This window comes from Lonchura striata, chromosome 8 (genome assembly GCF_050655825.1).
Source record: "Lonchura striata isolate lonStrDom1 chromosome 8, ASM5065582v1, whole genome shotgun sequence".
Lineage (NCBI taxonomy): Eukaryota > Metazoa > Chordata > Aves > Passeriformes > Estrildidae > Lonchura > Lonchura striata.
This window is the reverse complement of record NC_140710.1, coordinates 16,454,841-16,482,204: the sequence shown is the minus strand read 5'-3', so window position 1 is coordinate 16,482,204 and position 27,364 is coordinate 16,454,841. Positions and strand designations below refer to the sequence as shown.

Genomic DNA, 27,364 nt, shown 5'->3' with positions numbered 1-27,364 from the left:
TTACATGTATTTAGCACATGTCCAGACTGTAACTGGAAAATATTTAGCACATCTTTTAAAATTCCTGATAGGTACACGTTATAAAGGATGAAAGCCGCGGTGCAACTTTGGAAGTTGTAGTCAGTCGGATGAAAACTATTCAGTCTTCTCTTTGGCGTCTCTTAGAGAAGCATGACACTGTTCCTCCCTTGAGATTTGTAGCTGTTTCTGCAACAATCCCAAATACTCAAGATGTAAGAGTTACATTTTAACTCTATTTTGATCAATGGAGTTGTGTTTTTAAAAAATTGTCTGGAATTACAATTTTAGATTGATAGCAAAATAGTAATTTTTAAGCTGTCATCTGAAGACAGCTATGAGGCTGCTGCTAATTTAAGATTACCGTCAGCCATGAATGGACATTCTTCAGTTTTAGATTTCTCCTTGTGATTTTTGCCTCTTACATACAAATCACAACAGATCTGAGATTTCAGTCCAAATTATATTGGTCCTGCAAAAAGCAGAACCTCACCTGTGATTTTAAATTATAAAAAAATGTGTTAGTAGTTTGCACGTGACAAAAGCTAAGTTAATTATTCTGTGATGCTATTAGAGCTGGAGTACAATTAAAATAAATTTATCTTTTCTGTTCTACTTTTTTTTTAAAGATTGCAGAATGGCTTTCAGATAGTAAGATGCCTGCTGTATGCCTGAAAATAGATGAGGATCAACGACCAGTGAAGCTACGCAAAATTGTGCTTGGTTTTCCTTGCAGTGACAATCAGACAGAATTCAAATTTGACTTAACTCTTAACTACAAGATAGCTAGCATTATACAAACATACTCAGAGCAAAAACCAGCACTTGTGGTACAACAGCTTTTTGGCTTTTTTTATCATGTTTAAAATTGTTTCTTTCTTAGAAGTGTTGATTCAAAAAATACCTTTTATTTGTAGTTTTGTGCCACAAGAAAAGGAGTACAGCAGGCTGCTTCTGTTCTTGCAAAAGATGCTAAATTTCTACTGAGTATAGAACAGAAACAAAGGTATTTTTCTATTCAAATAGGAAGTAAGTGTTTGTACATTTTAGTAAACCTGTGATATCTGTGAAGAAAGCTGTTGAGCTAATACAATTTCTAGCAGAGGAGCATGGAATAAAATCATCATCCCAGTTGACATTCTTTTTGGTAAATTGGCAGTCTTCTTGGGAGGTTTTATTTGCTTCTCAGAGTTTTAGGATACCTTTCACAAACATTAAGTTGTTTCTCAAAGGTGCTTTCTAAAAGAAAAATGCTAATTCTTATGGCCCTCTGAGACCTTGTAGTGCAAATATTAAGCATATGAATAGTTGAATTGGATGTGACTTTACTAGTATTTTAAGTTTTCTTTACTTTATCAGATCCTGTTATTAAATGCAGCCATATTAATTATTATTTACTTCAGGGTTGCCTAGTCATGGCAGCTGCAGAAGCTACTCCTGACTTTGTGTTTGCTTTATGTGAACAACATATAAAGATTGTTGTTTGTCACTTGGAAAGGTGACCAGGCTTGAAAAGCTGCAATAGCTGCCCCAGAGAGTCAGTCTGTTATTTCTGTGAGGATGGGAAATGTGGTGGTTGAAAATAATCAAAGAATGTATATTTTTAAATTTTCTTTTTCTTTGTTGTTGTTTGTGTGTGTTGCATAGATTACAGGGGTTTGCAAATTCATTGAAAGACTCCAAACTGAGAGGTAAATATAACCTACAACTTCTCTGCTCCGTGATTGAATATTTGCTTGAGAACGCCTAGTTAAATGATGTATATAATAATTTCATTATCAGACCTTTTGACATATGGTGTGGCTTATCATCATGCGGGTATGGAGTTATCGGACAGAAAAATAATTGAAGGCGCTTTTACTGCAGGAGACTTGCCAGTACTTTGTAAGTGAAATTAACTTTGAAAGTCAAAATTTCATTTATGTATCCTGAGAAGACTGCAGTTTGGAAGTAATATTTTATGGTTCTGTAGTTTGCTTAACCTTTGGAAGTTGTGAAATCCAGGTAAGGTGTTTTTGTGTTTCACATGTACTTTCACCCTGTGAGCCTACATATGCACTGTTACTAAGGAGCATGGAACTTCTTTTCACCACACATGGAGGTCATCCCCCTTCTATGTACATATAGGGTCTGGCCTTTTCCTACCATTGAACCCTCCCATTGAGGTGGAGTTCTGTGCTAGTGAATCTTTCCTCTGAGTTTCCAAGATGTTTTCTTTGTCTGTTTTCTTTGCACCTGTGGCTTCCCTGAAGGCAATCGTCTACATTTATGCCTCTTAGGTGGGCAGGAGGCTATTTTCAAACTCCATGTAAAGTGGTGTGACTGGGGAGGTCCTTAAGAAATATTCCATCTGTTGTTACATAAAATGTGAAGGGATCTAAGATGTGATTGTCTCATCTCATCCAGGCTTTCTCTTTCTGTAAAAGAAAGATCCAGACCCTATGGGGAGCTGTCTGTGCAGTTCATGTACAACACTAAATGATTTGTGGATTTTTTTCTTTTGTGTTACAATGGTCATAAGAAAAAATAATATAATTACTGATTTTAATTTTCATTTCAAAAAGAATTGGAAATTTCAATAATCCTTTGTTTTCCTAGCAGAATAGGAAGTATCAGTTGGCCCATATGACTGGCTTTCTGTGTTGAATTCTTGCTGCTCCATATATTCTTTAGAGAGAGTGAATTAGGAATCATGAATGTAAGATTACTTGCCACATACTTGACTGATGTTTTCCATGTGAGAGTGTGTACTGGTAAAGTGTGATGATTGTATTGGTGGTGATTCTGGTTTGGTATCATGGATATAAACAATGTTAATGACTGATGACTTTAAAAATATATCTTAATATTGACCACTACAAAGCAAGATGAAGCCATGGCTCTATTCAAATACATACCCTGGAAGAAACAAGAGTAAGGTTTCTTCATTGTGTGTCTGTTATATTGAACAGGAATCGTATTCTGGATTATCTCCAAGTATAAAGGATAAAGTATCTGGGATGTAATTTAGTAAAAAATATGAGAACAAATGAATGCTGATGATCAGATAAACAGAAACTGTTATGCAAGTACTTGTCTGTAATCTACATCAAATTCTTTGTGGTGCAAAATGCCCACTGATTCCACTAGAAACTAAGAACTCTTAGGTATCAAGAATTAAGTTACCTATTTGCTGCTTATTTAGTATCTGCTAGACATTTTGATGGTGTTCATATACTTTGATCCAACATAGTTACTACTAGCACCTTAGCTATGGGAGTCAACCTGCCTGCACACCTCGTGGTTATAAAATCCACAATGCATTATGTTGGAGGAGTGTTTCAAGAGTACAGTGAAACTGATATTCTGCAAATGATTGGGAGAGCTGGAAGGCCTCAGGTAAGTGAATGTTTTATTGTATTGATACTGTCTATAGCCAGATTAGTAGAAGCTATTTTTGCTGAAGAAAGTGCAATGCCAGGAATTTACTGCAGCATTTGTTTTTTAAAGGCTTATTAATACTTAAATTACTTCTAGGTAACTTTTATTTTGAGAAAGAAATGTATTTGTTTTTGTATTGTCCATCAAAAATTACTGCTTCACCTTGCAGTGGGAAAAGATCTGAAGATTACATTTGAGTTATGTAGTGAATGGGGATTAGAGAGTAGGAAACTGGCATACAATACTCATTTCAGGCAGGAATTTTAAGGAAAGAGTTTTAGTGGATTAAGGTATGTGATGCATATTCAACTGTTTGGGGTTTTTTTAAGAAGTAAAGAGCAGCTTTTATTTGGGGTTTTATTTTTCAGTTTGACACTACCGCTACAGCAGTCATTATGACTCGTTGCAGTACCAGGGAGAGATATATACAGATGTTAAATGGTGCTGATATAATAGAGAGCAGGTAACTAAGTATTTTTTATAAGACTCTGTAGATAGTAGCTAAACTTCATAGTTTCTACAGAATGTGGGTTTTTTTCACATGGGTTTTGGGCTATTTCTTTGGTCTGCTTAGAAGAAATCAAGAAAGAATTAAGGAAAATAAAGCTGTTCAGTAGTTAGTGGTCTCTTGTTTTATCAGCCAAAACAATCTTTAGGACATCTTAAACTCAAAAAAAAAAAAAACAGTTTTAGATTCCTGCTGGAAAACTGAGGAAGCTGAAAGAGTATTTATTGCAAAGACAAAAAGCAGGAATTGAATGCAGTCCATGTGTCTGAATTTCTTGATGATTGAGCCTGGAAAATACTAGACCTATATTTGTTGTTAACAGATTATCATGAGAAATATGTAGCAAAGTTAGGACATTAAAAGGTAAAATAAGAAATTTTACTCATGTAATTTTGGTAACATTTAATTTTTCAAATATATTTAAAATATCAACAGCACAGAATGTCTGTGCTGTAATTTTTAAATTTATGTACCATTTCTTCCTAGTAAATGTGGAACTTCGCAGTTGACAGTTTATTTTTGCTAGCTAGGCATTATGCCATAATAACCCAATTACATTGCTGATTACTTACATAATCTTTATTCTATCAATTTCACTGATCACAGGGAACAGCTGCAGTTTGGGGGAAGGGATTTGTTTGATTTTGTTTCTTCCCAGAAATTAGTTTTAACACTTTTTATATTGCTCATTGGTAAATGTCCTTAACTCTTGTTTTTTTGCACTAGCTTGCACAGGCACCTTGTTGAACACTTAAATGCTGAAATAGTGCTGCATACTGTCACGGATGTCAGTGTAGCTTTGGAATGGATACGATCAACATTTTTGTACATTAGAGCCTTAAAAAATCCAACTCATTATGGTTTGTTTGGCTTTATTTTTTTAATTCATCTAACTATGGTGTTAGGATGTGTTATGTCCATATTACTTTATTCTATCATTTTCTTATGGACTATAATTTCATAATGTTATAAAAACCAAGATGTGCAATGTGGCCAGTAACATATTGTTCTTTAACATAAGTAGTGGGAGTTTCAGCATTGTGTAACATTTAAAAACTGTGAAGAAGCCGTTTACAGCTTCATAATCAATTTCTTTTTATCTTAATATGCTGGACCATATATTAATACAGTATCAGCCATAATATATTTTGCACTGCTGAATATGTAATCTGCTAAGAAAAATAATAGTCTCGTATTTCACAGTTTTTTCTAGAATAAAATACTAGTTATCTTAGTTCCAATGTCTTCAGTTTGTCTTGTCCAGAACATTACCCCAGTCCCCTGCCCTGACCATATCTATGTTCCTGCCCACTTAATCGATGCCTGATTTTGAAGTCATTGGGTAATTGCTGGAGACAATTTTTTGTAAGGATTTATAGCTGGAACATAGCACATCTAGTACTTCAATGGATGCTACAATTCAGGTGGCTTCCTGTATTTCAAAATAAGAAAACTATACCTGGAAGTTTCTACTGACATTTCTGAAACTTTTAGGACTCTGATATTTTATATGGGAGAATGTCTGCAGCTTTTACCTTTGTACATCTGTTCTAGCAGCCTCTTACTGATACTTAGCTAGTTACATACTGTAAGACTTCTGACTTGTTTGCAGTATAATAAATATTCCCACATTTTTTTGACTTTGGGGTATTTGTCTGCCTCTTAAAAATCAGCAAATCAGTTTTAATGGGTAAAGAAATTAAGGAGAAAGTGTATGGTAGTACTAAGTTAAAACAGTTTTTATATTTGCTATGAAGGTTTTTCATCTGGATTAGATAAAGTTGGAATTGAAGCAAAATTACAAGGTAAGTGGCTTCTTAGCTTTTTTCAGTAAAATGCTACAATTTAGGGCAGGTTCACCCATGTTTTTTATCTATATCCATTAATTTCAATAGATCCATTTGCAAAACCAATATATTTTAGTGTTATTAATTTTATTTTGTTATTAATATTTTTTAAATACTGTCAGTACATTTTAACTGGTAGAAACATTTTTCTTGTGTAGTGGAAAACCAGTAAATGCCTTTACCCAACTCATTTCCATATACGTGCTCAGAAATGCTCACCTCATTTCCATAAACATGCTCAGAACACTTTAATTTTGATTGCTTGTCATTCTTCCTAATTTTCCTTTCATTGATCTCACTTGCTTTCATTAATTTATGTTACTATACTTTCAAAAAAGTTCTTTTCAGAAAATGTCATCTTCCATTCATAAATTTAGCCTTGAAAACAAAGGATATAAAATGTAAACTTCTTTGCCTTGTCCAGAAACAATTTAAAATTGCATGGGTTTAAGAGGCTTTTATTGCTAAGACTTGAATAAAATGCAGTTATTAACCTTTTTTTTTTTTAAATACTGCATTTTAGCTACTTGTAATTCATTAGAAATAGAGCTGACAAAATAGTTTGGGAATTGGTGTCTATTAACTTTAAACACAGAAATAGCATACAACTCTTCAGGTGGTTTTGTTTTGTTAATTTATTTTAATGTAAGTTTTCTGGTACTTTAAATGTTGGTATATTTATAAAAGAGTACTTGCTGTCAAGTTCTGTAAATCTACAAGTACCATTTTCTTTCTTTGGTGAAAGTCCTCATATCCATCCAGACCATTTGGAGCTAAAATATCTGGAGGAGGGTCTGGTCTGTGAAAACATGGACAGATAAAATGCCTAGAAATTTGTAGAGCTTGTATTTGGAGTCCACTTACTCATTTTTTACATAATTGTGTAGGAAACATTTGTGATTGATTTTGGGCTTGGTGGAATGAGGTTGTTCATTGTGGAAGAGTTTCAAGAGCCTTCAGGAGCACAGTATATTTGCCACTGCTTGAAATCCCCAAATGTGAGAGATGTTGACTCTCACTTGAAGACAATGAAAAGAGGAGTACTTATCAGTAGGAGAATTTGCCTCTTTCAGTAGTTTTCTATTTTTTCCTGTCTTTTACATCAGGACTTTTCTATTCTTGCCATGTAGGTTGAAAGGAATAGAGGGAATGAAGCGTGATACTACCTAAATAATCCTTAATGGGAGAAGGCATGGTTTAAAATGTACAGATAGTGCTAGAAGAATTCAATTACTGCTTTTTCAGTGTGGATTATATTTCCTTGAAGTTCTGATGCTAAAACTAGTTCCTCTTGCCTGCAATATGAAATATTTTGTAGTAATGAGTATAATGTTTTCATGTATTTCATGTGTAAAGTGAATGATTTCAGGTTGCTAGGGGAGCTATCTCTTTGAGTGCTGTTCTGACTTTTCAATTCTGAATATTGCCTTGGTCTTGAGAAAGAGAGAACAAAAGCACTTTGGTCATTCTTATGCAGACACCTGACACAATGGATTTAATGAAATAAATACAAATTAAACCGATGCAGTACAAAAATTTCTAATGAAGGATTCATTAATATTTGTATTTGAAATTTGAACCATTTAACTGTTAACTCTATAGCAGAAGTCTTTTATATAAGTGCTTGTGGGCTCTCTGATCTGTCAAACTTGAATATGGCAACCTACATTTCAGCATCTAGTTTTCAGCATCTAGTTTCTTTTCCTTTGCAACTTTTGCCTTAGTAAAAAAGAGTTGGCTTGTCCTGTATCAATTATCTTTGAGTGAGTTTCCCCAGAGAGAAGTTAACCACCAGCTTTAATAGAAGGATTCCAAAACCTTTGCTTGATTTCAGTGGAATTACTTGGATATACCTTCATACAATTTGATGATGTTCTTTCTGGTGTGTACATGGATAAGGTATTTTTAGTACATGCAGAAAACATTTTTCAAATTTTTGACAGAACTGTGTCTGAAGAACTTAAATGATTTATCATCTTTCGATTTGATCAGGATGGATGAAGCAAATAATTTCAAACCAACAGGTAACACTTGTTTCAAATAAACTAATTTCAGAAATGATGTAGAGATAGTAGTGAACTATGAAGGATCTCAACTACCCTTGTGCACCATTAATAATAGTACATAAATGTCGTAGAGGGTAAAATCTGAAGGATTGTTTGAGTAGAATATATGGATAAGTTTCTTGACGAAGTCATAGATGTTCCTTCTTTTAATCTTGTTTCATGAATAGATCTTGTCTTGTTGCTGAAAATTTGTTGTAGATGAGAAGATTGCAGAACACTGTGACAACATAATTGGTTGTGGCACAGTGCAATGAAGGACAAGTTTTACCAATACCTGCTCTTCTCTACAGTCCTCTCCTAGAGGTGTTTGGCTTCTTAGCAACCACAGTTCACTGCCTGGTGTGTTAGTGGGACTTAATCTCCATTGGAGAGAACTGCCACTGGCACACGGCTCTTTCTGCCACTCTGTGATCGGGTCAGTAATGTCCATCACACAGCTGGGGGCAATAACATACTGAGTACTGGGAGAAAATCTCACAGAGGCCTGTAATAAGAAAATTAATTTAATTTGGAGGCTTAAAAAGCTCTAAGCCACTGAAATATACTTGACATATTTATTTTTTAAAGGTATATTCTTGTTTTACAGACACTGGAAGATTAATGGCGTGGTATTACATTGCATTCAATACAGTGAAGCAATTTTTCACAATTAAGGGAACTGAGACACTAAATGAATTGGTAATTTGGCTTTTTTTTTAATCACATATGTTCAACTGTTTTTAAAGTCTAAGAAAAGAAGTGTAAGGTATTTGTATTTGTTTTAAAGAGCTCAGGCTTTGTTTGCATAAAGTTTTAGAGAAGACATAATTAAATTCTATATGGAATATTTTTGAGGCTTTGTACTTCGAGATCTTTTGATTTCCAACTCTTTCTCCCCTCAGTAACCTTACTTATGAAAATGCAAAGTTAATGAAGCTGTTCTGTTTATATATTAAAAGCCTTCATGTTTTCTGCTTTACTAAGTTTTTTTTGTTGCAAAAACCAGCTGCATCAAGAGCATGTTTTACTTTTTAAGGGAATTGTCTTTCTGTTTTAGGCAATTTTCCTTTTTCAGGTAACAGGTTGTTATCTGAATTACAAGACATTTTGTTTTCAAACAAATACCATGGTAAAACAGATTTGCCGTGAAAAATTGAATGCTTGTTCTCCTGTGACTATCTTTGTTATTATAGTGTGAAGAAAGCAAGGTGAAATACATAACAGAAAAAGTTGTTTGTATTTGCCTTGTATAAAGTGTTAGCAATGTGTGTGGTTGATTTTAAATAACCTCAACTGAAATAGTAATCTAAAAGCTGAAAGGAAAATTTTCCCCTTTCATTAATAGCCTTTATAGGAAGAAGAAAGTTGGTCAGCATTAAAAAGAACTGATGGATTGTGTCTTCATGGTTATACTGTTGAGGCAATAATTTTTTTCAAGTGTTTTTAAAAAAAGTTAGAAGAAGTGATAGAAAAAATGGCGAATTAAAACAATTACTAAAAAAACTTTAATTACTACAGATTACAATGATCTCCAACTGCACAGAATTTGTGGATGTGAAGTTAAGAACAAATGAAAAGAAAATATTGAACACTTTGAATAAAGACAAAGACAAAATAACTATCAGGTATTTTTAAAATACATTGAAAATTGAAAATACTTTTTTAACAATAAATAAGATGAATTGTAGAAAATATGTATGTTTTCATGCATAGGTTTCCAATGGAGGGGAAGATAAAAACAAGAGAAATGAAAGTAAACTGGTAAATATTATATTGCCTTTTTATTTTTTTATTGGAGAGCTGCCATTTTATGGCTGTTGAAATCCCTGGTAAATTTTTTGTCATTTTGCAGAGGACCAGATCTTGTATTTTGTTGTTTCTATTCTGAATTTCCTTTTTTACCCCATTAAAAACTTTTATGTTTTTCTTTGTTTACAAACTCACTCTTTTTCCAGTCTCATTCAGGCTCAGCTGGGATGTATTCCTATTCAAGACTTCACTCTGACACAAGATACTGGCAGAATATTTAGAAATGGCTTGAGAGTTACTAGATGTATGGTAAAATTTAATTTTTGTTTTTTGGTACATACCCTAATAAGCTACATTTTAACATAAGTCAATCTTCTTTTTACAGGGCTATCTGACTTTCTGTCATCATCTAAGAACAACTTCTCTGCTTTATTAAACTCCTTGATTTTAGCAAAGTGTTTCAGGTGTAGACTCTGGGAAAATTCACTTCATGTGTCTAAACAATTGGAAAAAATTGGTAGGTACTAGTTAGAAGTTATACAAGTGTAATCTTGACAGAGAATCAAAAATCATAATTAGCCTGCTGATTTTTGTGATATCTACATACATAATTGACTTAGTCTGCTAATTACTTATTTGCCACAATTGAGTACCACAGTTGTCAAAAGAATCTGCCATAACAAAAGCAAGCTGTTTAGTAATTTCTTAAGGCTTTCAAAATATTTCAGAATTGTTCTTATTCCTTAGTGTTCCTTTCAGTATCCCAGACATATTCCACATTGATGTAATTGCATGTCCCTGACTAGGCTATGCCTTCCTTTCCAGGCATCTGTTGCTGTAGGTTTTCTTACCTGTATGCATTAAAACCTTTTAATTCACATTGAAAAGGATAGGAATCATGAAATAGAAATCAATTTATTATGCATGAGGTTCTTATACACATGATGATCAAAAGTTTATAATGATCTTCCTTTCACTGTATCCTGTTATTGAATGAACTTCTAGCTGGAAGTACAGGCTTGTCATACTTAATTGAAAAGGAGTTCAGAAATTTTTGAGTCCTCTGTTTTATAAAAACGTAGTCCTACTTGTTTGAGGTAGTAGTGTATCTTCCTGCTTTGATGTCTGGTCTTATCATACCTTCATGCTTTCAAAATTCACTGCAGCATTCTCTGTATTTCTTCTTTAGAGACACATCAGCTCTGCACTGAAGAGTGTAGTACAGAGATCTGTAAATTAGAGAATGGCTAAACCCAGAGGTCCATCGGGTACAGTACCTTACAGCCTTGCCTGCTCTAGGGCAGAGGCTGTAATGCTTCATTCATGTGGATTCAAAGCAAGGGCAGGGCTTGTTAGCCTCTGCACAGCACAGTGCATAGTGCTGGGAACACATTTCCACTATCCCACACCTGTGGCGATGTCAACACAATCATCTGAGGAATCTGCCTCATGTTCAGCACTTCTGTGGAGTGAGGATGAGTGGGATAAATATGGCACTTGCAGTGTAGACAAATCCTTCCCTGTACACTATATTCAGTAGAATAAAGTCACATTTAGTTTTTTAATAAGAGGTGTATATACAAACATCTCTGTCCAATTTTCCTTTTCTTGGGTACTTTTTTCTTATGCTGTCATAGCTTTTGCAGCATATGTTACAAAGAACTGCTAACTTCCAAAGTGTCATTTGTTCCCCTCACAAGCTTCTTTTGAACATGCTTCTGACAGTTCACTCTTTTTCTGAATCAAACACTGAATTGATGCCTGTAGTTTGATGTGATTTATAACCTCTCCCTATGGCTGCTAATCTTCTTCTGTTTCTTTCTGAAGTTAAATGAATAAAGTTCCTAGAAATCTGCTGATACCATGTAGCATATTCAGAAATCCTTAATTTTTAAACTCTTAGCTCAATGTGCTATTTTTGAACCTTAAAAATGCCTTATTAGTTAGTATTTCCAGTATAAGAGTTACTGTTCTTTGACTGACAATTGGCCTTACTGAGACTGATATTTCAGTTGAATTCTTACTGCATTTCTACAACTCTTGTCCAATAATGACGCTCCCTCTTGTTGCTGAATGGTAGGTTTGATTTCTGTTTGCTTGTTCTGACAGACAGGATAATGATTAGTTGTTATACAGGATTTATGACGTTTACTATTTGTTCAATTTTATTTCCACCCCCCCCCTTTTTTTTTTTTTTTTTTTTTTTTTTTTCTCAGAAGTGTAGATGAAAATAAAGAGAAAAAGTCTTACTTATGTCTGGTATTCTCTTTACTGGGAGAAATTCTTCTACCATTTTAGAAATTAGGATAAAAGAGTTAATCTTGAGCTTCAGTTATAAAGAAACATGGTAGCAGCTCTAGCAGCAGAAGTAATATGTGAGAGTTTTCAGTATTCAGGCAGCAGAGCTTCTGCAAAGGAGCAGGAAGATGGTAAAAGATGTTTTCCCTAAGTCAGACCCAAAAGATGTTTAAATACACATAAAAAGACAAAAGGTCTTCTGTTTCTCTAAATTATTAAATTCTTGAGATAAGTCTTTTCTTATAAGATTACTGTAATGTCTTCCAAGAAGCAACCAAAAAGTATCTAAAGAGGTTTCCCACTTAATTTTCAGATTTCTTACACTGTTTAGCAGAACTGTGTGAGAAGGATCCAAATACTCATTCTAAGTATTTGGTACTATTTTTTATCTACAGTCATTGCAGTTATTGTAACAGGCTGCAATGCCAGGTGAGTTAAATACCTTTCATATGCGGTGATAACTCTAAATCTCACTGGAAGTACTGTGAATCATGAAGAGAAGTAAAAGTGTATGTGGAATTCTCTGCTTTTGTGGCTTACATGCCATGGGAAAGATTTTGCTAATGCTGGAATGACTTGTAGAAGATTATAATAAATACTTCTTTTTCAGTGAATTTTATTATTAACTTACTCAAAAACATTGAGGTCTTTATGATTTAAACATAATTAAATAATTTCTTGAATAGGGAAAAAATTCTGAGACAAAGAATACTGCACAGCATGCTTTTTTATCATATATATACAGGACACATTTCTTGACTCCTGCAGAAAGTGATCTAAAATCTGTTCTACTGTAGAAAATGCAAAAGTTGTCATAATTGAAATATTGTGTATTTTCATGTTTGGTTTGTATTGCATTTCTTTTTCTTTTTAGTAATGGAGAAATTAATTAATACTGAAATACTTAAATGAAAATGAATTTAGTGATTTGCTGGGCAGAAAGCTGCATCAAATGTAAATAATTATTTATGCTTTGGGTTTTGTAATGCAGCTGTTAGAATAATTTGAGGTTATTCATTGTCCTTTAACAGCATAAAACTTGTATACATGTTTTTTACAGGTGTATCATTGTCAAATGCTATGGTAAATGCTGGGCTGACATCATTTAAAAAAATTGAAGACATAAATGCAAGAGAGCTTGAATTGGTAACTTATTATTTTGTACATAGATAAATATGATAGGGAAAATACTGAGGATTAGTACTGTTACCAGTAAAAGCAGTATAGTTTATATATATTTGCTGTATGATCATAGCAAAATTTAGATCTTTAGGTGATTTATTCATTTTAACTAGTAGAATTAAAAAACTGTGTAGCTACTGCTAGTTTTCCTTGAAAATGTGTATGATATTTTGTTGTAGCAAATTTAATGCTGATAATAATTTCACTGATTTGGCTGGCTGTGGAAAGCAGATGCTTAAATAAGTAGAGTTTCATCATTGACATGGTTTGAAACAAAGGACAATATGCACTTCTCTATTAGGAGTGTTGGAAAACTATAAAAGGGAATATTATGTACAGTTTCTCTTAGTGTATCTTAGTTATGAAAATCCCAAATTTCCATTATTGCAAGTTTGAGAGCGGAGTAGAATAAAAATCTTCTATATCATCTGTAAAGCACTTCTTATTTCAGGAAAGGTAAGTGTTACCCTAGGACTGGTTCTGTGGCTTTTGGCTTCTTTTCTGTGGACACTGTTTTTTCTAGCGTTCTGGAAGATATAACAGACTTCTAAGTCTTACTTGGGTTTTTCTGTTTTGACTTTGGAAATTTGATTTCTCATTTCTGGCTCCTTTTGTGCTTTTTCTTGTCATTTGTTCTGTTTTAGTTAAAGCTTATATAGCATAGAAGACTCATTTCATATAAAACCTGAGTAGTCATTGGTAGTGGATTGGCAGTTAACTGAACAGAAGCAGTAGCAACATGTAAAAGTGTTGGAATTTTCTTTTGGTAATGTTACTATTCTGGGCATCACTGACAGTAGAGAACCAAGAGAAAGGGGCTTTTTTTGCTAACATAATTACTCAGGCGACTTTGATTCCTTGGATTTACATCTTTGCAGATCTTAAACAGACATCCTCCTTTTGGAAACCAGATAAAGGAGTCTGTTTTTCATCTTCCAAAGTATGAACTTGAAATTGAACAGGTACATTATTTTATATTTATTTTATGTTTTTATGCTGGTATTATTAAATTAAAAAGCAAGTACTTACTTAAAGCAATTCTGAGTCTTCACGGATAGACGATCACACAATATTGTAACCTCCGTCCAGCTTAGCAGATAGAATGAAACTTCCAAATCTCAAAGGAGAGCCTTGGAACAGACATTCCCCATTATATATTGGCCTATCACGTTGATAGCATTTTATGTTACAGATGTATACCAGTATATTCACATTCTAGCATTATATGTGAGTCTGAGATGTCTTTTCTATCTTTAATTTAAACAAACCCTAGAGATAGCAAAACATCCAAATACATCTTACTGAAATGGTATTAATGCATGTTTATTTTCTAGAGCACGCTTAGAAATATAGAGAAACAGTAAATCATTACATTAACCTAGCTGGTGCCCTTTCAAAGGAAGGGTACAATTCTATGTGTAATCAAGAGCTTTGAGGTTCTGATTTGCATTTTGTCTTTATATGGATGCCAAAGATACTCTAACTTTCTAAAATCAAAATTTGAAAAGTAACCCTAAAGTTGGTAGACATGAAGACACGTTTGAAGTTAAAAGCTCAATAGATATGTGAAATTCTATTGGTATAACAATTAGTTCTAATTTACTTTTCATTTGACATAATACCAGATGAGTATTACTCAATACTCAATTCTTAGAATGGAGATCTAACAGTTATAAATATCTTCTAAAGGAATATTGGGATGCCAAAATATAACTTCTATATAACAAGTCTTATTCTTGCTTATTTCTCTTTGCATTTGTCTTGGATTCTCAGTACTGAATCAAACTTAGGCTATTCAGCTTATGGCGAAGTTAGTACTGAAAATCAGTGTCTCAGAAGAACAAATAAAATTGTACCACAAATTCAAATTGCTTGAGTTGAGTTTTTGTGCTTGTATCAACAGATAGAAATTTATGGAAGGGCATATATTTTACTTTGCATACTTTAGCAGTTATGTCTTCTGTATCATTTTCCCCAGCTTCCCAAGTACAGTGACACATCGGCTGAAATCTTAGTAACTGTCAAATTAACAAATTATGAGCAGCTCCAGATAAAGAGAACAGCGCCGGACTTTCACTATGTTTCGTTGGTCATAGGAGATGCTGACAACCAAGTCATTTTTAATCAGAAAATTATGTACGTATGATCAGGGTTATTTGCCTTACATAGTTCTATGGTGTTGGCTTTTCATCTGTTCTGTGACTTGCAGATTTTCAATACTTCCCACTGATGCCTAATAGTACAAAATTATTCTTTATCCTACAGCATTTTCTAGTCACTGTTGTCATTTAAAAATGCTACACAAGATTCAGAAAACCCCAAAACATGCCAGTGTGCTTGTCAGTGAAGAGAGCACATGTAAATAACTGTTCAACATCAATGTCATATTATGGAAAAGTCATCATAATTTTCCCATAAATAGAAAACAAGTAAAATACCTATTAAAAGGATAGATGAACCAATTGTTACTTACTCCTGTTAGCTATTATTTCTTCAATTACATTTTTTTTCCCTCAGAGATGGATTTTAATTCTCCAGTTAGCTAAGAGATGCTTGGAACAAATGGAAAAAGAGAAACAAAATCTTTTCTAACTGCTTGACATTTATGAGAATTCTGGCTGAAATCTGGCATTTTTGGCAAAATTGAAACTGATCTGCAGGATCCTGGCCCTCTTATGGCCATAAATCATACATCATTGAAAAGTTCTTCTTGGCCAATTATCAAGCAAAACTAAAGAACTTAGGACCAAATACAGGCTGTTTCACTTGGTTACAGGTACCATAGTGTGCAGTCATGTTTCCATTGTCCTTGTCTAACAACTTTGCTGATGCATTACAGGGATTCTGTGCTCCTGAAAACTGGAAATTGGATGAAGAAAATTGAAGTTAAAAGAGCTCTTAAATCAGAAGACATTAGTATAAATTTAATTAGTTCTGATTATGGTAGGTTAAGGTATTCTTTGAATTAAAAAAAAAAATATGCATAAGATTTTGGAACAAATTACTAAAACACTTTCTATTAAGCTAAAGTATAATAAAGTGAGCTGGTCTGGAAACAAACCTCAATACTGTGTATTTTGCTGGGTTGCATACTACCTCTCACAATTACTTATCTGTTTCTTTATTTTACTATCACATTAAGGAATTGGGAAGCATCAAACTGTTACTAGGAGACAATGTTTGGTCTGTTGATACAGACTGGGATTTTCTTTTGTCCTTCTCTGTCAAGTGAGTTAACTGTCAGTAGGGATACCCTATCAGCCTGACAGGTTATTTATGCTGAACAGAGCTGTCTTTGTGAATGGTTAGGTTTTGTTGTAGTAAAGAGGTGTTAGATATGGTTCATCTCCACTTTGGTAACTAATTTTGTTTTTCTTCTAGTGATATGTCTCTAATCCTAAAAAATGTTTGAGGTTTTTAATCTCAAGCTTAAATAATCTGGTCATACAAGAGTGTGCTTTAAGCGCAAATGATCTTTAAAAATTTCCATGATCTTTGAGTAACATTTACTTGCCTAAACACTTTAGAAAACTGCAGATAATTGTAGTATAGAAACAGTTTAAAGCAATTTTAATATTTTTGCCTTTTTATTTTCCAAGTTGGCCTTGATATACAGCGAGCATATACAGCCTTCTACTTAACACCAAAACCAGAGGGACATAAGGTGGTTACAAATCAAAAATTGAAAGCTGAATCTACACTTGATATATGTTATGGCTCACCCCAAAACTTGCCAACAGCAAAAGCAGATACAGGTAAATGGTCAGATCACAGTATCTGGTTAATACTGAAGTCAACAGAAAATTGAATTTTGCTTTCACTAGGGAACTAGATCTTTATTTATCCCTGCTGTTTCTTTCTCAAAGGTAATAAAAATACAGCTCTGCTGCTTCTACTTGTAAAGTACTACACTGCGATTCTTTGATGATTTTGAAAGTAAGAAAAATCATGGGTGTTTGGTATTCAATATTACTGGTTGAATTTCTATATTATATTTGTCTAGGAGGCAGATCTAAACAGGAGATTGCTTACAAGAAATATGGAAACAGAGAATGCAACCACCGCTGTAAAAATAAAGATGTGTGTGGGCATGACTGCTGTGAGTTTCATTAAATCTACTACTGATACTTTTAGAGAAATGTAATTTAGAACAGCTCACATCATACCAATGGCTATGTTAACAGAAACAATACAAGCAAGAGAATGGGGCCTGAGGTGTCATGATGCAGTCATAAAGGCAATTATAAGTAGCTTTGGTATTAGCACTTTTATAGGCACTACAATGATTAATAATGCCTTTTGTACTTAGCATATGATTTTAAAAAATGTCAAGCTTGTTATACTTTTATAAAAATACTATGTTAGATCTTGTAGTTAGCATGCTAAATCTTTTAGAATCTTTCAACAGAAGATATAAAGCTTAGTGGCAAAGCTTTTCAAAGTAATTTGGAAATAATTAGGATTTATCCCTTATAACTAATCTAAAGATTATTTTGCTTTATTTTCGCAGGTAAAACTGGAGTACCTCCAAAGTCACAGATGAATGGAGACACAAAGTTTTCTTTGTACCTAGCTGATTTAAGGAGCAGGAACTCAGTTTCATCTATACCCCCAGTAAAACGTCTAAAGGTTCACTTGAATGCAGTCAGCCATTTCATAGGTTTATTTTAATCTGTTACATATTTGTAGGCATTATTTGCAGAGAGAATTTTATCACTGAATATGAACATTCAAGTTTGACTTTTCTGTGTGGAGTGCAAAAAGTAAAGAAGTACAAAAGTCCAGGAATCTTTGAGAGGTTCTACTGTTCTTTGGAGCATTTCCATTGGTCCACTTCTGTGCACATCCTCTATATTTTTTCTTTTATAGCATTTGATAGGTGTGGTTGGTGAGGTTCAGAGGCATTGTTGGAAGGTACTGCACTGTGACTTGGTTTGGCAAAATATGACCTGAATAAAACAAATTGTGTTATTTATGAGTCATGCTACTAAGAGTCCTTTTTTCACTGTCAAGTAGATCCACTTGTTTATAAGAAAACCATCCCTATTAGTTTTAAACTTCTGAAACATTTCATGGCTTGCACTTCATTCCTCTGAATGTAGTGTTAGACTAGGTCTTTCTGCAGTAAGAATGACATTTGAGGTATTGGAGGGATTATTTCCACCTCAGAGTTTTGTTTGCTTGTTTGTTTGCAGTAGAGGATTATTTAGCCTACAGCTAAAACAGCTGAGAGTCAACCAGTGTGGCTTTGCCAGGGTGCTTGGATACCTCCACTAGAAGCACATAATTCAAACCTTTTTAATTGAGTGCATTAGATAGAGATCAGAAAGGTTTTATGACTTGTAAATATTATGCAAACTTACAATATTAATGATGTCAGTATGCTTGTTATAAACATAGTAAGAACTATTTTTTTTATCTTATGAGTTAAGATATTTTACTTCCTTTAGATGCAGATGTTAAGTCAAGCTGAAAATGTGGATCTCAAACAATTTATTTTTACACCTAAGTCTTTATTGCCAGCCTTGCCAAGGTACTACTAAGAATTGTTTTGTGAATAAAATTATTTTGCAACTTTCTGCAACTGTTTTACAAACATGTCACTGATTTTTTTTTTACTAGGTCTAGCAATAAACTGTCATCTTCATCACCTTCAGTGGATCAGGCAGATAATAATAATACCTTAGAAGTAGCTCAGCAACAACTACAATCCTGGAATTGTGGAAAGAGTAATAAGTTATTGCTAATATTTAAAATTACAGTGTTCACTGGTTTGGTCTTTAAATTAATACTTCATATTTTTCTGCCACAGATAAAAGCAGATACTGCTTTTCAGATGCTTTGAATGTGGACTTTGAACTGAGAGATGACATTTGGGATGATATTGATGATGATAAATTGGTATTTGCCAGTAATTTTGTCAGTAGAGAATTAGGTAAGGTTATTTCAACAAACTTTTTTCTTTCCTACAAATTATTCTTCTGGCTATTACTTGAGAATAAATTATTATAGTATACAATGAATAGAAGCACCTGAAATTTGTGGTTAATTGACTAGACTAACAGGTTTATTATTCTACCTTGAATGTCACATATATTGTGACAAGTTCAATACAGAAGGAAGAGTTGAAAAACTCACAATTAAAATTTTCTGATGGCCTGAAACTGCATAATCATTGTTGCATAATGTATACTGACTGTATATCTCTGCTTATTTTTATATTAGCCCAAAGGCCAAAGAAGAAATATTTCAAGTGTTAAGACACTTTCATAATTTTCAAAGTGTTATTTATCATAACATTGGAAATATTTAGAAGGGGTTACGGCTACTTCTCAACCCTCTTTTTAAAACTTTCATTCTTTCACAGAACATGGAAATACCTGCCTTCAAAGTGCAGATGAATGTCAACCCCTCTGCGGGTATACAACAAGCAAAGCCACAAATAACATTTCAAAAGTGTAAGAATTATATAATTTACTACTGTTTTATGCCATTTAAAATATTGTCTGTATTTCACGTGTATCTGTGTAATTAAATATGTAGAAGGTTGTTCACTCATAAAAGTGAGTGAAATTTCATGTTTAAAAGATATGAATTGTTGAATTATTTAAATTTGGTTTTTATTTAAGTGTGCAGGGAAATAAGTAGAAAATCCTGAGCTGAACAGCAAATAATTTTTCCCTTCTATAAAAATACTGAAATTATTCAACTTGGTATTTTCAGTTCATGCACAGTACAAGATGAGACCAATAGTCAGAACTCAGATGTTTCTGTGGTCAACAGCACATCAAAAGTGAATTTCTCTGTACAGAATAGAGATTTAACTTTGGTGAGTAAAAATATATTGATAACATAATTTTCTATGATTAGAATACTTATTGTGTAAATATATCTGCCATTTCTGACTTATGAATCAATTAGGTTATCATGAATTTCGAATTGTCCAAATTATTCTGTGTTCAGTGGGATATTCCTGATACAAAGAAATAGGATATGAATTTACTTTATATAGCATGAGCTCAAAAGTATTTACTCAATTTGACTTTTTCTGTCCAGTATATAGCTAGAATCATCACATGCTCAGTCCTTGTCAAACACTATAATATCAATTAAATACCAGTACTACATTCTACAATAATCTGGAAGTTTCAGTTGGTTTAACCATATATACTTTCTTTTAAACTTTTGTGTTGCAGTTCAGTTTTCATGAAAAAACACATTCAAGTCCTTCTCAAGAGCAAAAAAATGTACAGAGTTCTTCCATCCCAGAAATAATCTCAGACTCTTCTAAATTCACTAGGAAAGAAGATTTTTTTATTTTCACAAAAGAACAGGAAAAAGAAGTAGATCCTAGGTAAGAAAAACTTACTTATGTTTTTCTGTTTCTTCGGTGTTCCAGTGCTTAGTTCTTCACGGAACACAGACTTTTAGGCAATATGTTTGATTCTAATATTTATTGCTAAAAAGTTCTGTTTTCACAATAATAGTAGCAATTATTTTTTCTTAAGAGACATTACTTAAAATTATATTGCTTGTCTTGGTTTCTCTTGACTCTATACAGTGTTCCTGATCCCAAAGGTTTTGATGGGCTATACCTAATTTGTTTGTTTGCTTAATCTTCTTTAGATTTCTTCTTGATGATGAAACCAATGATGTCAGGCCCTTTATTGGAATATTTGATGGTATTTTGTAAAACATGTAAACAAAATACATTGTAAGTGCTGGGGAAAGAACTTACAGTCAATTTTACAGTGAAGGCTTCCGTCAAGAGAATTTGATTTCTGTTCTATACCTGTTCATTAATAGCTGGATTGCTGCATAGAATATGTAATAAATTAGACACCAGTTTTGTTGTAGAATTTATAGAATATAAGAATAATATCTTGTTTTACAAGTATTAAAAGTACTTTTTGTTTACCTTGCTGTTTTCAGGATTATAAAGAAAAATATTGAAAGCTGTCAAAGGCGAATAGTTCATAATTTGAGAGTACTATTATAGATAAGAGAAAATCCCACTGGAGAAAGTAAAGGATTAAGAGTTTGTAGTAACATGTCCTGCTTCTCAAATAATCTTTAAGTCAATGAAAGACTATTTCCTTGGAAATTTTTTATGTTTTTTAGGTTTTTCTTTCAGTTTCTCTAAAGGTGAATTTTTCATAGTGCTGATTCTATAAAATAATTAGATTTATAAATAGAAGCAATAGAATGATAGACTATCCTAGATTCTAGATATTCCTTTTGACAGTGCTATGAATGTTTTAATAAAAAAGTGCAACTTAAGCAGGTATGTTTCTAGATTCTCAGCAAACCAGTTGTTAAATGTCTGTAAAAATACTCTAAAACGCTCTTGCCTGCTCAGTTTCATACCCAAGGTCATAAAATGAACATTCATGTGTTGTAATATAGATTTAGGCACCAGGCATTGGATTTGGATATCTTTTTGTAGCTTTAGTGTTTGAGTAGTAGACCTTGCAAGTTCAGCAGTTAGTAGAATATATGATATTGTCTAAAATCCAAGAGAATGTTAATTTTTACTGTTAATTATTCAAAATGTGAGGAATTAAAATGTTACAATCACATGTGGAACATTAGCTGTCTGTTCTTTCAACATTGTTTGTGGTACAACTAAATGCAGCCATGTTTTGCTGCACTACCAGATTGTAATTTTCTCAACTAATAGCATTTTGCTTGACTCCAGTGTTTCCTTATGCTTTTGACTTAATATGACTCTTTCTCTGGATGAAAGAATGGACTAATCTAAGCAGCCTCAATCCTCACCCCTCAATATCTTTTTGAGTATGCAAATGCCAGCAGTCCCAAGCTTAATTCACTTTTCTACACCAAGTATTTTATTACACCTCAAAGTTATTAGTATATCTGATCTCTTTTTGTCAGATTTTTTTAAAATTAAGCTTCCAAGCTGAAGTAACTCAGAATTACTATACTACTGCTACATTTAGTCCTGCCATCCTAGTCATGTACACCTTCCAGTTCTGTGTCAGGGTAACATTTAAGAATGCAGTTTTTATCTCCTGTCCATCACAATCTTCTGATTTCCATGGGAAACAGATGGCTCCCAGGCAGATACAGTGGTGTTTCTCAAAAGATGCCTCATATAAATGACCAGGGGACCGAAACCCCAGGTCACTCCCCAGAAGGTAAGTGTTGACTTAGCTATGGAGAGCTATAATTGCCATTGTTTAATTGAATCCCATTAAGAGATAAACTTAGTTCACCTGGACTCCCTGTCTAGTCACTAGAAAGAGACAGACACTGTCAGAAGATATTTCAGATTGTAAATGGGCTGAATTGCTCCCTGGTGGAACCCTCTGAATCACCTGTGATGAGAGTGACATGGAGAAGTTGGTGTGCTGTAATATCACAGACAGGCTCACTGAACATTGCCTTGCTTGTGCATGTGAGACACTGAATTCCTTTATCCATTTAAGGATCTAACTTTCCTAAGGCGAATAAAAGGGCAAAAGATGGCTGTGCTTTGTTTCATTTACTGACCACATGCTCAGAGAGACAAATTCAACAGGACATCATCAGACATTTTCACTAAGCAACTAACAATGAGTAAAATAGAGACTAAAGTACATAAAACATTGTTAGAGTCTAAACTGATCCTTATTTTAATTCTACGTAGAGTTGAAACATTAAATGAGTGGCTTGAATTTCAATCAATGGGATTGTGTAAGTAATTCTTGGGGATACAGCAGGATGCCACAGCTTTAGTCTGGGGATGATTCTACAAAATTTACATTATAAAAAATACTGTTTCCTATAACAAAATAGTGAAAGAAAATTCAATGTGATGAGAAGTCAGATTTTACTATCTTACTTGTGTGAGTCTCCATAATAAAATACATGCTTATACCTGCTTTTAATTTAACTTCAACTTCCTTATATGCTTCCTTGTCCTATCACACATATTGATTTCAAAATAAAAACTGAGGTCAACCATATTTGTGCCTGAAGAAAATGCAATATGCACTCAAAACCCATAATCTTCAAAAATAGTGGGAAAATAAGTATAGTGTTTAAACATGTTGCCAGACATATTTCTGTATACGGTAAGATTCAGCATATAGAATACTGCAAATGTATTGTAACATAATTTTCCTTGTGTGGTGCATGTCATGAACACATTTTAATTATGTAGCTTTTATTCTTGTATGTGAAGATTTTAATGAGTTAAGCATTACAGTAATTGTTAAAATAAGAGCAGTTGCAACAAGTAGGACTCTTGTTATTTGGGTGTATTTTTACTTAGATATACCTTCACAGAATAGTTACGTGATGTATAAAAGTTGGTGCTCTTAAAGGCAGTCAGAATAATGATAAAGAATTAACAGAAGTCACTGTATGAAACCAATATACCCAAAATATTTTAAATCAGTCATTTTGCAGAGCACAAATTATACCATTCTAATGCATCATTATGACAGTATCGATGGTACCTCTTCTAAAAGAAGGGGTATCTTGCATTAGCTCTTTATGTCACCCTGTCTGCAAAAGAGTTGTATCTTGTCAATTGTTTTACTGCCAGGATCTTTAATTATATCTCTGAAATGAGATCTGTGAAGCCTAGGTTTTTTTCCAAGCTCCTTTGCTTAACAAGGAAATAGAAAAGAAGGTACTAATCAGGGTAAAATTCTCTTCCTGCAGAGGGCTAATAACACACTGAATTTTTGGAAGACTTCCATGAGAATTAACTGAGGCACATGCAGTGCTTTCAGTGATTAATTTCAGCTTGACTGAAAACAATCAGATAGAAAAAGGGCAGGTGTTTATTGGCTGCCACTGTTCAGTTGAGATAAACCTGGCTTAGCCACGCTTCTGTATTTGTTCTTGAAATCTGTGTGACATCAAATTGTATCAGTTTAAGTCTTCACTTTCCCCCAGTGTTCTAACTCCTGGTCTCCGTGTGCCCTGGATGGGCGTTTCAGATAGAATGTGCTGGGATAAGGAGGGCATTGCAAAGCACTTTTGTCTCTCTAGGCAATGCTTATCCCTGTTGCTCTTCCCTCTGGCTGTGAAGAGACTGGAAAAGATGTGCTACTGTTGACTTGCATTCCTGCCCTTAACAGGAGTCCCAGTCCAGACTGTTTATACCAGTTAGGAAGAGCTGTTTCCCAGCTTGCTTTAGTGTGCTACTTACCACACTGAAACACTACACTTTCGGGAATGTGCTTTGAGTGGTCTCAAGTCTGTTCTCTTGTCCTTTTTAAATGGATTATTTCCATGTGCCAGGACTTGAGGGGCACAACTAATTGGTGGTCTATGAAAATGTTAACATGTTTTGCAAAAATGCAATAGATGGTACTGGGTGGACATACTTCACATAAAGAAGGTATATGTCCTTTCAAATACAAAATTGCCTAGATATAATAACAATTAATTTATTTCTGTATTTAATATATACTGCATGGAACTAGCATGTCTTTTTGACTGAAGCTAGATGACAATTTCTATATTTTCGATAGCTGAGCATAGGGAATAAGGCAAAACATTTTGTTTTGAAGGCTGTAAGGGTATTTTGTTTATATAAAGAAAACAATGTTTCTTTTGTAACTGTGAAACTTCCTATTAAAGGATGCATATAACTTTCAAAATAAGAAGACGCTTGTAACTGTAAATGGCTATGATATATTTGCTGTTCCCCCATCCACTTAGAGGCAAAACCTATTTATGAGGCTTTATTAAGTGCAAATAATTCCCATGGCTTCTGCACTGAAGAATCAGTTGCAGAATATAGTCTGATTTGCATATAAATGACATTATATGATTTCTGCTCAGAAAAGTATATTGAAAAATACACATTTCTGCATTGGAAACCTGATATTCACACATATTAAAGTTAGCTTGCATAACTTATTTTAAGCTGCTGCATGTTGATACCTGATCACACTTCTAGCTAGATTCAGGCTTTATCCTTTGAAATTGTGGACTTCTTCTTTTGATCTAATTAAGCTATAATTTAGAGAAACCGATTCCAAAACATTTATCTCATCAGTTTAAGCACTTAAAAATACTCAGAATATTCATCAGTAGAAGTGGAAAACTCCAAACTTAGCACTTTTCCTTATCTTCAATACTGTGAATTTGTGATGTGAGAGAATTCCTATTGTTTGAGTGAGACAGGAAAAGGCTGCTAACTTCCTCTAGTCACTTCAATAAATGGTAGGATGTAATGAAAGTAGACACAGAAATACTATTCTTTTTTATGCTTTAATCTGTCTAATGCAATAAGTAATACAGTGAACTTTGCCATTGAACTCTGTCTATTTTCACAGATTCTTATTGTATCCTGCTTTGCCAATACCTTTGATGGTGTTTTTTAAGCAGCCAAGCCACTCATTCAGGACAAGTGTCCACTTACTGACAGGCTCCTTCTGCTTCTTAGATCCATCCTAAAATAAAGGATGTTGAACAGACAGGCATTAAAAAGTTTGGAAGAGACCTGCCACACCTTGGTTTTCAAATTCCTGCTGGGCACAGGTCTTAATGAGCTGAATGCCATTGCCAGAAGCAACAGATTCTCTGCTTAGAGAGATTGATTTGCCACAGTGAGTTGTCATTAGTTTTGAATGCCTCATGGAGAGCTTGACACTGTCTAGTAAAGAAAAAGTGAACATAGTACTATCTAGAAACTTGGATGTGCAAATCAGAACCTCCTTTTTAACAATTTCTTTCAGTTTATAAAGGCTATTAAATTATCTGAATGAAAATGAGGCAGTACAATTTATTACTATTTTTCCTGGTTGTGGTGTAATATTTTAGCTGTTTTATTCCAGACTTGTTAGGTTCCTGGGTGTAGGAAATACATTTCTTTTATCCCAGAACTCTATCCTTGTGTCTTATGTGTTATGCCTGGGGAAGGTTTTTCTGTCTAGTTGGGAATTTCCATTCAAAGAATAGTCACCCAGCAGCTGTATCATTTATCATTTTCATTATCTTCTCAATTATAAAGATTTTAGGCTCTGAGGTCAGTTTAGTTTTTAAAAATTGTACTAACTGATGTAAATGTGTATTGACCAAAGCATCAGCACATTATCAAATAATTTTATTTCTTAATTGTGGTAGCAGAAGTGATAAAGAATGTGTTGGCCATTAAATAGATATGCTTATCTTGTGATTCATCACAGAGATGCGTTTCAGAGACTGGAGGCTTGCTTAGTGAGGAAAATAACCTGTTTTAGGAAGATAAGAGGTACAAGTGGATGGATCTCCCTCCCCGTCTCCTGGGTGTGATTGTCTCAGACAACCATATTAGCAGAAGCTTAGACACATTCTTAGCTCCTGGAATGAATTTGCTGAAGTGACAGTGCATACTGAGGATGATGGTAAAAAGATGGGCAGTGTATTCTGGAAGAAAATAAAGTTGGCAGCTTGCAATGGTGGAACACAGCTTCAGATAAGCATGTGGTTCAATAGAAATTAGTCTCTGTCCATAGACTTTATAGCAGTTGATCAGACCTGCTCTTTCAGTTCAAGCAGTTAATAATATCTCAGCACTGCAGCTTAAGGGATACAATTTTCAAAAATATTGTAGTGTGGGACCAATAAATTTCAGCACAAAGAAGGCACTATTCAATATAATTTATTTTAGATTTCCATCTAGGGTATGTTCTGACACTCCATATGAAAGTCAAATTGTCCATGTAAAATGGTTTTCGGGTGATAAGTTGACCCCTGGGGTTTTAGTAAAACAATAGGTTCAGAATTCCATCTGACTCTCCAATCTATAAAAGCTAGTTATCAGCTGTTTGAAGGATTTGATAAGAAAGCAAAAAAAAAAAAAGAGAGCTTTTGTATAGTGACATTTTTCTCATTAATGGGGACAATGTAAGAATCACAAACTCCTTCTGGATTTGGTAGTAAATACTCTGCTGACGTGTTCCAGGAGATAGTTGTTCTGTGTGAGGAGTGTATGTGTCTAATCCTCCACATGCATATGGAACAAGGAATATTTCTAATAGACATATACAGGCTGTCAAAAGAAGGACGTTTACCATGCCATCATCTGGCCATCATTTCTAAATGCATTCCACCACCAGAGCCTACTTCAGCAGAAGTTTTGCTGCAGAATGACTGTCTTACAGTGCCTAGAGACACAGTAGAATATTTAAATGTAGTACAAAACAAATGGTAACCTGAAAAGAAATGAGGTGTTATTTTAAGTTCTTGTCTGAACACTTGTATAGGACTTAGTATGATTTTTCCCCCTAGTTTTGTTATTTAATTGTATTTACTTGAGAATACATAAAAATAGTTCCTACTGTAACTTGTGA

At 33.8% G+C, this 27,364-nt stretch overlaps 1 protein-coding gene across 1 annotated transcript in view; it reads left to right on the top strand.

Annotated features, from left to right (window-relative positions):
• HFM1 (helicase for meiosis 1) overlaps positions 1 to 21,653 on the top strand; it is a 57,529-nt gene extending 35,876 nt beyond the window's left edge. Inside the window, exons 12-40 of the mRNA XM_085586451.1 lie at positions 72 to 233; positions 648 to 848; positions 936 to 1,024; positions 1,666 to 1,709; positions 1,801 to 1,902; positions 3,251 to 3,396; positions 3,807 to 3,901; positions 4,673 to 4,806; positions 5,704 to 5,751; positions 7,737 to 7,817; positions 8,446 to 8,537; positions 9,357 to 9,463; positions 9,552 to 9,599; positions 9,794 to 9,891; positions 9,973 to 10,104; positions 12,946 to 13,031; positions 13,946 to 14,029; positions 15,046 to 15,203; positions 15,907 to 16,010; positions 16,667 to 16,822; positions 17,071 to 17,166; positions 17,578 to 17,696; positions 18,518 to 18,600; positions 18,690 to 18,796; positions 18,880 to 19,002; positions 19,435 to 19,525; positions 19,791 to 19,896; positions 20,264 to 20,421; positions 20,694 to 21,653. Coding sequence (XP_085442577.1) covers positions 72 to 233; positions 648 to 848; positions 936 to 1,024; positions 1,666 to 1,709; positions 1,801 to 1,902; positions 3,251 to 3,396; positions 3,807 to 3,901; positions 4,673 to 4,806; positions 5,704 to 5,751; positions 7,737 to 7,817; positions 8,446 to 8,537; positions 9,357 to 9,463; positions 9,552 to 9,599; positions 9,794 to 9,891; positions 9,973 to 10,104; positions 12,946 to 13,031; positions 13,946 to 14,029; positions 15,046 to 15,203; positions 15,907 to 16,010; positions 16,667 to 16,822; positions 17,071 to 17,166; positions 17,578 to 17,696; positions 18,518 to 18,600; positions 18,690 to 18,796; positions 18,880 to 19,002; positions 19,435 to 19,525; positions 19,791 to 19,896; positions 20,264 to 20,421; positions 20,694 to 20,760 — 3,117 coding nt within the window. The 3' untranslated portion in view covers positions 20,761 to 21,653. The remainder of the gene's footprint in view (positions 1 to 71; positions 234 to 647; positions 849 to 935; positions 1,025 to 1,665; positions 1,710 to 1,800; positions 1,903 to 3,250; positions 3,397 to 3,806; positions 3,902 to 4,672; positions 4,807 to 5,703; positions 5,752 to 7,736; positions 7,818 to 8,445; positions 8,538 to 9,356; positions 9,464 to 9,551; positions 9,600 to 9,793; positions 9,892 to 9,972; positions 10,105 to 12,945; positions 13,032 to 13,945; positions 14,030 to 15,045; positions 15,204 to 15,906; positions 16,011 to 16,666; positions 16,823 to 17,070; positions 17,167 to 17,577; positions 17,697 to 18,517; positions 18,601 to 18,689; positions 18,797 to 18,879; positions 19,003 to 19,434; positions 19,526 to 19,790; positions 19,897 to 20,263; positions 20,422 to 20,693) is intronic.
• Positions 21,654 to 27,364: the final 5,711 nt, after the last annotated feature.